Source organism: Carassius carassius, chromosome 37 (assembly GCF_963082965.1).
Source record: "Carassius carassius chromosome 37, fCarCar2.1, whole genome shotgun sequence".
In the NCBI taxonomy this organism is placed as follows: domain Eukaryota; kingdom Metazoa; phylum Chordata; class Actinopteri; order Cypriniformes; family Cyprinidae; genus Carassius; species Carassius carassius.
The window spans coordinates 29,813,645-29,827,786 of record NC_081791.1 but is presented as its reverse complement, the minus strand read 5'-3'; the positions used below and the strand labels follow the sequence as shown (position 1 = coordinate 29,827,786).

At 39.8% G+C, this 14,142-nt stretch overlaps 1 protein-coding gene across 2 annotated transcripts; it reads right to left on the bottom strand.

Moving 5' to 3' along the window:
• Window positions 1–513: 513 nt before the first annotated feature.
• On the bottom strand, window positions 514–12,904 carry LOC132118637 (cGMP-gated cation channel alpha-1-like). Of its 2 annotated transcripts, none has more exons than XM_059528608.1 (9): window positions 12,382–12,904; window positions 11,851–11,962; window positions 11,689–11,751; window positions 11,554–11,598; window positions 11,369–11,473; window positions 11,066–11,170; window positions 10,875–10,981; window positions 9,029–10,179; window positions 514–1,332 (listed from the first exon to the last, which is right to left on the bottom strand). In XM_059528608.1, exons 1-9 carry the CDS (start codon window positions 12,461–12,463, stop codon window positions 1,069–1,071), a joined length of 2,034 nt encoding a protein of 677 aa, XP_059384591.1. In that variant the 5' UTR covers window positions 12,464–12,904; the 3' UTR covers window positions 514–1,068. The 2 variants fall into 2 exon arrangements, with proteins under 2 accessions (XP_059384591.1, XP_059384592.1); XM_059528609.1 differs by having other exon boundaries at window positions 11,851–11,975; window positions 12,382–12,903.
• Between the last annotated feature and the right edge of the window lie 1,238 nt (window positions 12,905–14,142).

Here is a 14,142-nt window from a genome sequence, read left to right as displayed (position 1 = left end):
CATTTAAAATTATATTAAAATATAAGTATTTTTCAAATGGTAGATTTCCTATTCTTTATTTTTTATGAAATAAATGCAGCATTGCAGAGCAGATGATACTTGATTAAAGAAATCATTACTTTCATTTAGCAAGAATGCTTTAATTTATCAAAAGTTATGATAAAGACATTCGTTACAAAATATTTAAATTTCAGATAAATGCTGTTCCTGTTCATGAACTAAACGAAAAATCTGAAAAAAGTCCACTGCTGTTTTCAACATAAACATAACAAATGATGCTAAAGCTTTGAAATCACAGGAATAAATTACATTTTAAAATATATTCAAATAGAATATATTTTAAATAGTAAAATTATTTCAAAGTTTTTCTGTTTTTTCCTCTACTTTGGTTTAAATAAATTCAGGTTTGGTGAGCAGAAGAGAATACTTTTAAAGATATTAAAAATCTTACTGTTTAAAAATGTTTGACTGGTAGTGTATATAGAATAAGAGAGTCAAAACACAAATGCCATATTAAAGGGTCTGGTCAGAAATTCTTTATTGAAGATGTATCTGAATGTTTTTTACACCCCATTTAGTTCTCTGATTAAACTTTTAACTGATATTGCTAGAGCAGCATCATTATTAGTGTTATTCTCCAAATATAAATGTTGATTACAAGAGGTTTGAGTGAAACCAGATCATACAGACTTTTGCTAACAAAGGGGATTCATTTTATTTTTTATATCTCTCATGATAGACATGACAGAATAAATGACACATGATATAATCTGTATTAACCACAGATAAATGCTGTAAACACCAATCATCTGTACAGTATTTTACATTTGCGTGCTACCAGTCACAGGTAAACGGAAGAACCAAACAAATATTTACTAGATTTCTTCATTCACACACTGCTGGATAGGATAAATCTGATGATGGGCAGGAGAAACCTGATGTGAATCTACAGTTTTATCCATCTCCCCAAATCCAGTCCAAACCAAAGGCGGACCAGAAAATATACAAGGTGTCTGTTCAAAGTTCTAAAACTAATTTGTTTAATCAGGTTTGTCTGCAGCGTTCATCCTATTCCTTCTCTTCTTTCTTCTCTGCAGTCTCCAGATCTGGGTCCAGCATCTCAGAGAGCACTGCTCTGCTGGAGTCTGTTATCTTCTTTTCTAATTTAGTCATGCGCTTCTTCAGTTTCCCTTGTGTTGCATCATGTTCGGCTAAGAGCCGGGCGAAGCACGTCTGAAGGTCATCCAACACGCTGCCGATCTTTACCAACTTTTCTTCCATGTCTTTGGGATCGGGTCCCTGCTTGGCCAGCTCTAAATCCAGAAGATTGTCCTATGGATAAATATTATAAACCATTAAAAGATTGAATACACACTTGTATTGCTTCCATTTAGTGTTTATGTGACCCTGGACCACAAAACATAATGTGGTCCAGTCATAATGGGTTTTTTTTTTTTTTTTTTACTGAGATTTGTACATACAGCTGAATAAACAATCTTTCCAGTGATGTATGGTTTGTTAGGAGGACAATATTTGGCTGACACTGACAGCGCTGCAACATCGAGCAGAAGCCCAGGTTTGTCACAACACACATCCAGTGCGATGAAGCCCATGACATCGCAACAAAATTCAAGATATGGGGGTTAGAAAATGTATATATTTATATCATTTTATGTAGTTAATCAATATCACACGAAGAGTGCCATTTCAGTTTTTCTCCAAAAATCAACATGATTAAAATGTGATATTAAATTATTGTCAATGTCAATGTCAATGTCACCTTTATTTATATAGCGCTTTTAACAAAATACATTGCGTCAAAGCAACTGAACAACATTCATTAGGAAAACAGTGTCAATAATGCAAAAATGATAGTTAAAGGCAGTTCATCATTGGATTCAGTGATGTCATCTCTGTTCAGTTAAATAGTGTCTGTGCATTTATTTGCAATCAAGTCAACGATATCACTGTAGATGAAGTGTCCCCAACTAAGCAAGCCAGAGGCGACAGCGGCAAGGAGCCGAAACTCCATCGGTGACAGAATGGAGAAATAAACCTTTGGAGAAACCAGGCTCAGTTGGGGGGCCAGTTCTCCTCTGACCAGAAGAAACCAGTAGTTCAATTCCAGGCTGCAGCAAAGTCAGATTGTGCAGAAGAATCATCTGTTTCCTGTGGTATTGATTGTAGTTACTTAATTACAAATACAAAATGTTGCAGAATAATGTAATATATGAATGAATAATAGCCTAAAGAACCTTTGTGCCAAAAGGGTTCTTTCTTGTCATTATAGAACCTTTTTAGCACAAAGGTCCTTTGGAGTTGAGTAAAGAACCCTATGGTTCTATATAGAACCCCAATGAACCCTTTTTTCTAAGAGTGTGTTGTCATAATGTTCACATTGGAGATTGAAAATGTTTCTTTTTTGAGATCCCAGGAGCCCACATTCAGACCCAGAACAATAAAACCCACAGAAGAGGTGGGAGTTCAAAAGGGGAATCTTTATATTACCAAACTAAAGGGAGAGGAAGAGTAGATATAAGTCATGATCTGCAAAATTAACCATAATCTGATGTGATCCGACCACCTCAGAGAAAACCAGTGTTGAGCCGCTGCAAGAGCTTTTGAAGCACAGCAGCTGTGGTCAAAGAGTTCTTGTGTGTTCTGATTGGTGGATGATGATGATGAGTGGATAAAGACTAGAGCAATCAAATAGTGAGAGAGTGATCTGCTCACCTGGTTATGTTCATGGATGTTTCGACGTGGAAAGCAGTTTGGAATGGAAATATTGATGTTTTATTTGTTAACAACATACTTTTCGTACCTTAAAATCAGTAAATGTTATGAAATTATAGAACTAAGCCAATAGTAGCGCTGGCGGTTTGAGTCATTTGAGTCAGTTCGGGAGTTCAGAGCGTGATTCATTTGAGTCAGTTTGGGAGTTCAAAGCGGGTTTGCCAATCATATGAGTCATTTTGGGAGTTCGGAGTATGGAGCGTGAAACATTTGAACCATTTTGGGAGTTCAGAGCAGGATCACGAATCATTTGAGTCAGTTCGGGAGTTTGGAGCGGGGATCGTGAATTATTTGGGTCAGTTTGGGGATCGCAAATCATTTGAATCAGTTCGAGAGTTCAGAGCGGCTTCGCAGATCATTTGAATCAGTTCGAGAGTTGGGAGCGGGTTCGCGAATCATTTGAGTCAGTTCGTGAGTTCAGAGCGGGATCGCGAATCATTTGAGTCAGTTTGGGAGTTCGGAGCGGGATCGCGAATCATTTGAGTCAGTTCGGGGATCGCAAATCATTTAAATCAGTTTGGGAGTTCGGAGCGGCTTCGCGGATCATTTGAATCAGTTCGAGAATTCGGAGCGGGTTCGCAAATCATTTGAGTCAGTTCGGGAGTTCGGAGCGGGATCGCGAATCATTTGAGTCAGTTTGGGGATCGCAAATCATTTGAATCAGTTCGGGAGTTCAGAGCAGCTTCGCAGATCATTTGAATCAGTTTGGGAGTTCGGAGTGAGATCGCGAATCATTTGAGTCAGTTCAGGAGTTTGGAGCGGGATCGCGAATCATTTGAGTCAGTTCGGGGATCGCAAATCATTTGAATCAGTTTGGGAGTTCGGAGCGGCTTCACGGATCATTTGAATCAGTTCGAGAGTTCGGAGTGGGTTCACTAATCATTTGAGTCAGTTCGGGAGTTCGGAGCGGGATCGCGAATCATTTGAGTCAGTTTGGGGATCGCGAATCATTTAAATCAGTTCGGGAGTTCGTAGCGGGATCGCGAATCATTTGAGTCAGTTTGGGGATCGCGAATCATTTGAGTCAGTTCAGGAGTTCAGAGCGGGATCGCGAATTATTTGAGTCAGTTCGGGGATCGCAAATCATTTGAATCAGTTCAGGAATTCGGAGCGGCTTCGCGGATCATTTTAATCAATTCGAGAGTTCAGAGCTGGTTCGCGAATCATTTGAGTCAGTTCGGGAGTTCGAAGCGGGATCGCGAATAATTTGAATCAGTTCGGGAGTTCGTAGTGGGTTCGCGAATCATTTGAGTCAGTTCGGGAGTTCAAAGCGGGTTCGACAATCATTTGAGTCAGTTTGGGGATCACGAATCATTTGAATCAGTTCGGGAGTTCGGAGCGGGTTTGCGAGTCATTTGAGTCAGTTTGGAAGTTTGGAGCAGGTTCGCGAATCATTTGAGTCAGTTTGGGGTTCGCGAATCATAGCTGTATATGGATAGGCATTTTTAACTAATTTAGTAGCTAGTTCTAATTATGTTTTCCAAGCGTGTTTAGGTGTAATATGTGAACTCATATTTTTTGTTTTAATGATGTGCCTTTTAACAGTATCAAGTAGAGCTGTAGTCAAGTCCAGCTTTGTCGAGTCCAAGTCAAGTCCAAGTCCAGGACAAGTCGAGACCGAGTCCAAAGAGGTTTGAGTCCAAGTCAAGTCCAAGTCCAACTTAACTACTGATAATGTATGTGATGCGAGAGACAGCATATCTCCTATTCTACGAAAATAATTTTACATTATTATTTGTAATGATCAAAAAGCATGTGCAAAGTAACAACTCTGTAGGACAGGGGTCTCCAAACTAGATCCTGGATGGCTAATGTCCTGAAAAGTTTAGCTCCAACTGGCCTTAACACACCTATCTGGAAGATTCTAGGTCTAGTAAGAGCTTGATTAGATGGTTCAAGTGTGTATAATTAGGGTTGGAGCTAACAGGGTCATAACACAAGATCCCGGGCCCTATGCATAGGCAGTCCTAATGGGCCCCTATGCCCCCCACCCATGAACATATCCAGGTAAAATAAAATATATTTCAGATTCATACTTTTCAAGGGCCCTCTCTTCCTTTGGGGCGCTGGTAATGAGTACTGGTTTTACCCCCAGTCCGACCCTGGGAGCTAAACTATAAAGGACACTGGCCCTCTAGAACAGAGTTTGGACCTGTAAGGTCAAATTATTTTTATGTACTTTATTTTCATTTTATTTACTTAATAATGCTGCTTTTGCTGACATTATGTCTGTGGTCAAAAATTTAAATGACTGATGCCTTGGCACAGTGCACACACACATGCAAAGCTCGGGATATGACTATTGTGCGCGGCAAGGCTAGGCGAGGCAAGGCGTTTGGCTCTACTGGGCATGCGCACATAAATACAGCGAAATTTTTGTCATACTATAGTATTGCTTGCATAGACTAGTCGAGCGCTGTCAGAAAACTACTCAACTACTCCAGCATGCATTAACCATAATGAATACAAAGTGTTTGCGAGTACGACGTGAATTTTAGAATAATCTATGTTGCGTGTAAAATTTAAATATGTAATGTAATATTTAGGGTTGTGCCTGAAGCTGAATACCTTATTTGGAATGGCTCAGATAATGGCTTCAAAAACGAATAACGGACAAGGAATAATTCTGCCTGAATACTTGACTGAAGCTGACACAGTCCGGAGTTTGCTATATAACAGGTGAGCCAGGGGATCAGCGCAATATTATACAGAGAGCTCTAAAGTCACGAGTGTGAAGTGAATAAATGTAAACTTTATGAGCAAAAAGAGTGCAAATCAAACACTGCATTGCTGTTGCTCTCCCTGCATCTCTCAGAAATTAGAGCTTTGCAAGAGTAATTTTACCTATAATAATACATCATACACGTTATAGTATTTGCATATATTTAAAAGGCAATGATTTAAAGCTTAGGCTACGATATGAAACGAATGAATGGAATAAGCACAGCGCTCTTACCAATCAAACAGCCGCGCTGTGCGTCTCAGTCTCTCAAAAACTAAACCAGTTCTCACTCAAGAGTAGGCTAATCAGCTTAGATACGCATACATTGTCTACTTGGCCTACAGGTTTGCATCTTTATCTTTTGCTGGTTTGTGCGGCACACACACATCTGTTTAGTGATGTTCACTAAACATTATAGACTCGCTTACAGTGTTCTGCGTAATGAAAATGTGCGCATTGAATTGATTCAGTCGTGTTCAGATGATCACTTAATGTTTGTCATGACATCTCTCTGCTTGCATGATAAATATTATTTTAGAAATTTATAATTATTTTAGTTTAACACGACATACTTGTTCAGTGATAACTACGAAAAAAAAGATAAAAAGTAATAACAGTCTTATCAAGTAACTGTACAACATTGTATCCGAATGCAGATACGAAAAATGTTGTGATTGTTACAGATACAAATACTGGTTTACATGAAAATTTTAATATGTAATGTCATAATTATAAAGTTTTAAAAATTTACACATGTAATTGTTTCATAAGGCTATACATTAATAAGCGTTTATTGGTTAAAAAAAATATTTAATGTGTTTTCATTTACAATAGCATGAACCACGAGTAACTCAAGCATTTTTTAATAAAAAAATCGACTAGTAGAAATCAGTAGTCTTGCAACCCCTATACTGTAAAACATTAATTAGTATTTTGTTATTGTAAAGGGTACGTTTAAGGCTATCTAGGTGTAGACGTAAATAAAACACAATCTAACAGGTAGAAAAGTAAATTAGAAACATCTAAAACTTTTCAGGTCGCAGTAAGTGCACCGTTTGTCATGCACATCCTTTCCCGGAACAATACTGAAAGCTAAGCCAACATGGAGAAACAGATGATCATAGCTGTACAAGGATAGCCATTTTTTTAATGAATCTATTAGCAGAGCTACTGCAAGGGATTTTTAGTGCTGGAAATCCATTTATTTTTTGCTGAAACTTCTGCGTCTTCATGGAGAGCGGGTCATGGTTGCCTAGCAACAGCAGACACCACTGGAGCGCGAGTGTAGAGTGCAGGCTACAGAGTTCTTTGGAAAAAAGGAGAAAGCGGCGTGCCTAGCATTTTCCACACATTTTCAGTCGCGACATCATGGAAATCTGGTTTTGTTTTGAAGAAGACATTTTTTATTTTATTTTTCTGCTGGACTCGGTTGAGACCAACTAGAACACTTGGCAAGTCCAATGGCCAAGTCCGAGACAAGTCCGAGTGCAAACGCAATGAGTCCAAGACCGGACTCGAGTACTACAGCCCTACAACCGAGTGCAATCACACACGATATTAGATGGAGTATACTTTGAAAGGTTATGCATATGACTGTGCTGTACTGCAAAACGTCCAGAGAATATTAAAAAAAATAACATTCCCATAATGTTTCCTTAAAACACCCTATGTACTTGCTACATCATTAGAAGAATGGCATCTACGCTAATATTTGACTGTTTCTCTCTTATTCCGAGGTCACCGTAGCCACCAGATCCAGTCTCTATCCAGATCAGAGGGTCACTGCAGTCACCCGGATCCAGTACGTATCCAGACGAGATGGTGGATCAGCACCTAGAAAGGACCTCTATTGCCCTGAAAGACAGCGGAGACCAGGACAACTAGAGCCCCAGATACAGATCCCCTGTAAAGACCTTGTCTCAGAGGAGCACCAGGACAAGACCACAGGAAACAGATGATTCTTCTGCACAATCTGACTTTGCTGCAGCCTGGAATTGAACTACTGGTTTCGTCTGGTCAGAGGAGAACTGGCCCCCCAACTGAGCCTGGTTTCTCCCAAGGTTTTTTTTCTCCATTCTGTCACCGATGGAGTTTCGGTTCCTTGCCGCTGTCGCCTCTGGCTTGCTTAGTTGGGGTCACTTCATCTACAGCGATATCGTTGACTTGATTGCAAATAAATGCACAGACACTATTTAACTGAACAGAGATGACATCACTGAATTCAATGATGAACTGCCTTTAACTATCATTTTGAATTATTGACACTGTTTTCCTAATGAATGTTGTTCAGTTGCTTTGACGCAATGTATTTTGTTTAAAGCGCTATATAAATAAAGGTGACTTGACTTGACTTGACTTTAACGCAATTGTCACCAGCCTTTTTAGGCCCAAGATCCCTCACCTCGGCCTTTGTGGAAGACAAGATCTACCTATTGAAGAATTGATTGAAAAATACTGCACAGATGTACTTCCAGTCTGAGGCCTTTAATTTAGTATTTTAATTAGTGATGCACCAATCATAGCTGATTCAGAATTGTTTTTTTTCTTGAACCAGCAAATTGACTGATACTGATTTTTTAAAGCAAATTTATTTATTGGCTATTTAGTTCATACCAAACAAACTGGCCTTAAACAAAAATATGAATTTGAAATTTGAAATTAGAAGCAACCACTGAATTTTAATCACAATGCAAACAAAGATGCTACAAACATGTTGCATTAGCAGTTGTTGTTTTAAATTAGATTTTAGAAATTAGAATTAGAATTATTAAAATAGAAATTAGAATGACCTTACTTTAGGTTTTATTTATATATTTATTTATATACATGAATTATATCTGCATTAAACAAAAACAGCAGGTCAGAATGAGAAGCACATACACTCTCTGCCAGCAGGTGGCACTTAGGAACTAGCCGCGATATAGCGTTGGCGTATGGGTACTGCTGTAAACAAAGCAGAGCTAAGCTTTATAAAGAGATAAGAAAAGAAAATGCCATTGCCATCCAAACTTTTCTCTAGACAGTTCCCTTCAGTGATACATTAATATAACCCCACACCCCAATTCAATATTTATATTTTCTTCATATGTTTCAACTATCATGAACAGTGAACTTGTTTTCTGCCTGCAGCTGTATTTTCTCCCCATTGTGCTTGTCTTCAGCATCTCTGGCCTCTGTTGTGCATGATGTATTTTTCTTTATAACTGTGTCAGTAGCTACTGAAAATATAAACAGAAATATACAGTACAAAGAAAAGAAAAATGTAATGCATTTTGTACTTATTTTGCTGTTAATTTCGGATCTACTGGGACACTGATAAAGATTGGATGGCGACCATTGCTTTAACGGTTGTATAACCAAGGGAAAAATTTTTTTATATATATATATATATATATATATATATATATATATTTATATTCCCACTCTTATTGACTGTCATGCCGTGTGTTGCCGGTTGACTCTACATAGGGTTTGATGCATTACCCTTTCAAGGCCGTTTACTGAACCGCATACCTTCATAAGGATTTGTCGTCCCTTCTCCTCCAGCATGGCCTTGGCATCCGGATATTCAGTTAGCGCCTCCATCAGGTCATCTTTGGACAGGCAGAAGAGGTCTGAATAGCCGATGCTGCGGATGTTGGCGGTTCTTCGATTGCCTGCTCTACTGCCCTTGATGTTGAGGATGCTGATCTCTCCGAAGTAACTGCCATCACTCAGCACCACGAACTGCGTGATTCCATCATCGGCCACCACGGCCAGCTTTCCTTCTTTAATGATGTACATCTCGCGACCGATGTCACCCTTCTTGCAGATGTAGTCTCCGGGGCTGTAGACCTGTGGCTGAAGCTTCAGCACCAGCTCCACCAGCAGCCCGGCCTCGCAGTCTGCGAAGATGCGCACCTTTTTCAGAGTGTCCAGGTGGACATTTATAGCGATCTCTGCACGCAGTTTGTCCGGAAGGTACTTCAGCACTTCCCTCTCATCCACCGCTTTCTTGTTGGTCCACAAGAAATCAAACCACTTGATGACCCGTTTCTCCAGGTCTTTGGTGACCTTTCGGAAGCTCATGTACTGTTTGATGGCATCAATGCGAGCCTGGAAATCCGCTCGTGCCGCATTTGCGTTGGTGATCATGGAGCCGACGTTACCGACAATAGTGGCGAAAATCAACACGCCAACCAAGAAGTCCGTCACCACAAAGAAGTACTCTGAGTTTTTGACAGGGGGCGGCGTTTCGCCGATGGTGGTGAGCGTGAGCGTGGACCAGTACATGCTGTATGCATACTTTCTCTCTAACCGACCAAACTCAGGGTCCGAGATGTCCGGATACACAAACTTATCTGTCCCGAAGCCAATGGCCTTGGAGAAGGAGTAATACATGCAGGCATTCCAGTGGATGATGATCACAATGTACATGACGAGGTTGGAGATTCGAAACAGGTTGGGAAAGTTAGTCCGTGTTTCAGTGCGCTGGAAAAACTCAAACAAGCGGTTGACCCTTAGTAGCTTGTTCATGCGAATCTCGGGGTAGTTCAGACCAAAGTAAAAGTAGAAGATATCAGTCGGAACCATAGAGGCCAGGTCCAGCTTGAACTGGATGCTCTGCGTGTAGCGATCGCAAAGTTTCTTCTCGTCTTTCACCAGCAGCCCCTGCTCCAGATATCCTGCAACCGAGCACAAACACAACAAGGCTACAAATCAAGTCATTTTTATTCATAAAATTGGGTTAAAAAGCAGCTTTACATTATTAAATAAGTAAATTAGTGTGTATTAATACAAAACAGTAAACACTCAATTTTCAGTTAAAGTAAGTAAAGGAATTTGCATGGTAATATGCACATGACAATGTTAATGTATTAGGTCTTGGCGGAATATAGATCTGCTTTGCTGCTGCTGCTGCCAATATATCCACAACATGCTGCTGTGTACATGTACAAAATACTGCTGCTGCATATAAAACATACATGAAATAACCCCCATGTATCATATATGAATCACTTTGTAGCAGATGTATACACGTGGAGCTAGGGAAGATGGAGGGTTTCTGAAGTTCACTGCTACTGCTACAGCAAGCACTGCCAAGTATTTGAATGTTGAGCAGCGAGCTCATTGGCTATTGATACATCAGCTGTGCCATGTGATAAAGATATCATTATGTAAGATTAAGTTAGACCTATCAGACTGCACCATCTAGAGTTTCATTCCAGAATTTTGTATTTCATCATTGATTCATGAGCCCAGTGATGTCATCATCCAGCTCAGTTTAGTTCAAATAGTGTCTGTGCAGTCAAGCTGATGATATCAGTGGAAACGATTTCAACATGCTCTGACAGTTCTGCTGATGGAGCTGGAACTCAACCTGTCCTGGTCCTGAACACCATGTCCAGTAGATACACCAGATCTGATAAGAAATCCAGGATGAACCAGTACATCAGATAGTCTGACTGCAGCTCCTCGAAGCAAGCTCTGAGGGACAGAGAGAGAGTCGAGCTGAGATCCACAGACTAAACTATCAGAGAGCAGAGTGTTGTTTTGTGACGTGACAGGCACCTCGCTATGATGAGAACCCAGTTGTACATCACAGGACACGTGATCACGAAGAGCCAGTTGTAGTACATGTTTCCCGCTGGATCCACAACCTCAATCTCTTTTGGTCTGGAACACAAAAGTATAGAGTTATAGAGACTAAATGCAGAACAGTAACAGTTCCAACATGCATCCCATCTCCCAAAGAACAGATCACATTTCTCTAATGGCTTAAAAATGACATGCTTCACCTTAACAAATATACAATATCAAAAACAAAGAGACAAAGATGATGAGGTCTGACAGTCTAAACATAGATGAACCTACGGCTCTTTCTTCTCTTTCTCTTTCTCTTTCTTCTCTTTCTCTTTCTCTTTCTCTTTTGCTTTCTCTTCTGCTTCTTTTTTCTTTTTTTCCTTCTTCTCTTTTTTCCTGGAAAAACCCAAATATGTAGAGTAACCATCAATGAATGAATGAAAGAAGCAAATGTTTGAAAAATCATCTCATCTTACTCTTTCTTCTCCTTTCTTTCTTTCTTCTTCTTCTTCTTTTCCTCTCTGTGAATATAGGACACATAAAGGTAAAAGCAGTCAAAGCACCTGAAGCGTAAGTGTGTGTTGTGTAGTAGTGTGTGTGTATGAACTCACTCTTCATTGTTATTGCTGTTGTTGGTATTGAAGTAAGTTCCAGCTTTCGGGTGCTTCTCTTCTCTTCAGAAAAAAACCGATAACTTATTGATCATTAACCAACCACTGATTTCTATCTGAGATAATAATCCATTTATCCATCACCCATAATGCATTGCTTACATAATGTCCTCTGAGGCTATCGCAACCTGCTCTAACCCCTCCAGGAGAAATGTGGGCGGGACCAGAGGCCTCACTTGAGCAGACATCCCGGCTGATTGGTCAAGCCACCTGTCTGTCAAACAGTACTGCATAAAAATCCACATTTCACATTTTAGAAAATGTGCAGATGTAGTTCACAGCAACTGAGATTGAGATTCTCTTCCATATGCTTCAGTATCAGACATCAGTTATAATAAACTTATTTTAACTGGACAAATTGAAATGGAAAATGCCAACTAAACACATTTACTAAAATGAACAATCTCCCAATTTTAAAAAAGACAACATGCAGTACCAGATTATTGTTTTTAACAGTAAAAATTTTAACAGTAAAAAACTCTGTATGTCATGAACACAAGCAGCAGTCTCTGCAGCCTCATCTTTTATTTTCTAACCCTTTTATTTTCAACCAAAAGGACAGAGATTAAGTGTAAATCTATCTAAATGAAATTAAATAATAACAAATCAAGTAAGTGATCCATCAGTACTTACCTTCTGCTGCCTTCACACACATTAGCGCCACACTGACATCATCATCAGCATCACAGGTGTGCGAGTGAAAGCATGAGCTCATTCTCTCACACACAAAAGCATGAGAGTATGTTTGGGATAAACCTGGAACGCTGATAATTTGTTGAGTATTCCCAATGATCGCGGTCCACGAGATGATTTCAGACTGGCACAGCAGGTTGTGGGATTACACAGATGACAGTCAGCAGGTCACTCGTTCTCTCTCTCTTACACACACACACACACACACACACACACATACAGACTCTGGGGTCTGAGCAAATCCACTGAGAATCTGAGACAGAAAAACAAGATTTCCTCATGAAGTCAGTATCAACCAGTGGACTGAGAGACGGTTCATGCAGCCCTGGTTTGAGCTCTCAGTCTCCAGTCTGTCAATCAGAGTAAGAGTTTGCATTCGCTCTGCCACACAAAAACTTACAGTGAAACATCAGTGTTCTCCGTGTGTCTTGATCTAGCTCTCATCATATGTGTTTAGTGTGTTAGTGTGTGTTATTTTGTAACGTTCACCTTGAGTGCAGCAGGTTGAGAGATTATCTGTCTGATAATGTGCCCAGTCAGCTTTCTCCACTAATCACCATAAACCCATTAATCCTGCAGCGTTCAGGTTAACTCAACGCTTCATCCGCCTTAAAGACTCTACCAGAGGAAACCGATACAGGCACAGTTTTCCTCTCACAGCTTCATCACATTATTTTACCTGTGAATGTGAAAATAGTTCTCTAATAACTATTGTTATTATCTAATAGTTATGAAATCTGCATTTAAAAAAAGTACTTTGCTGTGTTGTTATACGATACGAACCTCTACAGTTTGAATCTAAAAGAACTTTGTGTCACAGAGGACAAAATCTGCTCATTTCTCATCAAGTTCATTATTTTTACCCACAATTCTTTAAATAATAGAACAGGTTATTTACTACAGTAACAAACCCTAATCAGTAAATAAACATTGAATGACTTGGGAAACACACAAAAAGAAGACAGCACCAGACTTTAATATAAATAAACAAATGATGCTGAGGGCACACATATCGAGAGAAAATGCCAAGTTCTCACAGTAACTCACATCCTGAAAATAACAATCAGCAGTTCGATCTCAATCCAGTGTTATTCCAAGAAAAATAACAGAAAAAGCATAAGCACAATACAACAGTTGTCTAGTTTAACTGTTAGTGTCTAGTGTGTGATCAGACAGATTTCACCACCTCTGTTGCCTTAAATTAAAACCTCAGTGTAACTTTGTTACTCCAAAGTATAAACTTTAATAGGAGAGTTGGATTTAAAACTGCAGTGATTGTTGGGAACACTACTGAACTACAGTGACAGTAAAGAGAATTGAATTACATGATCTGGAGCCTAAAAGAAAATTTATATTCATTGTATGGAATTAGCTTTGAACAGCTGAGCTTGCTGAATAATTAGCACTGAATAATGACACTGTATTGTCTGTAGAGCTGTTTTATGGCTGAAATTGAAGCTGTAATTACAACCAAAGTTATTTTAGAAATCAGCACAGAAGGCATCAGTGAATCAGCGAGTGTTGTCCTGTGGTCAGAGGACTCCTGGAGCGAGCGTCTCTGTCTGTCCTCGCTGTCCCCGAGCGTCAGGCTGCGCCGCAGCAGGAGTGGTGCTGCCCATGACCTGCAGGGGTCCGGGGCCAGGATTGGGCCCCGTGCCCTCCATCACACCCATGCTGGGTGAACCCACGCTGATGGGAACC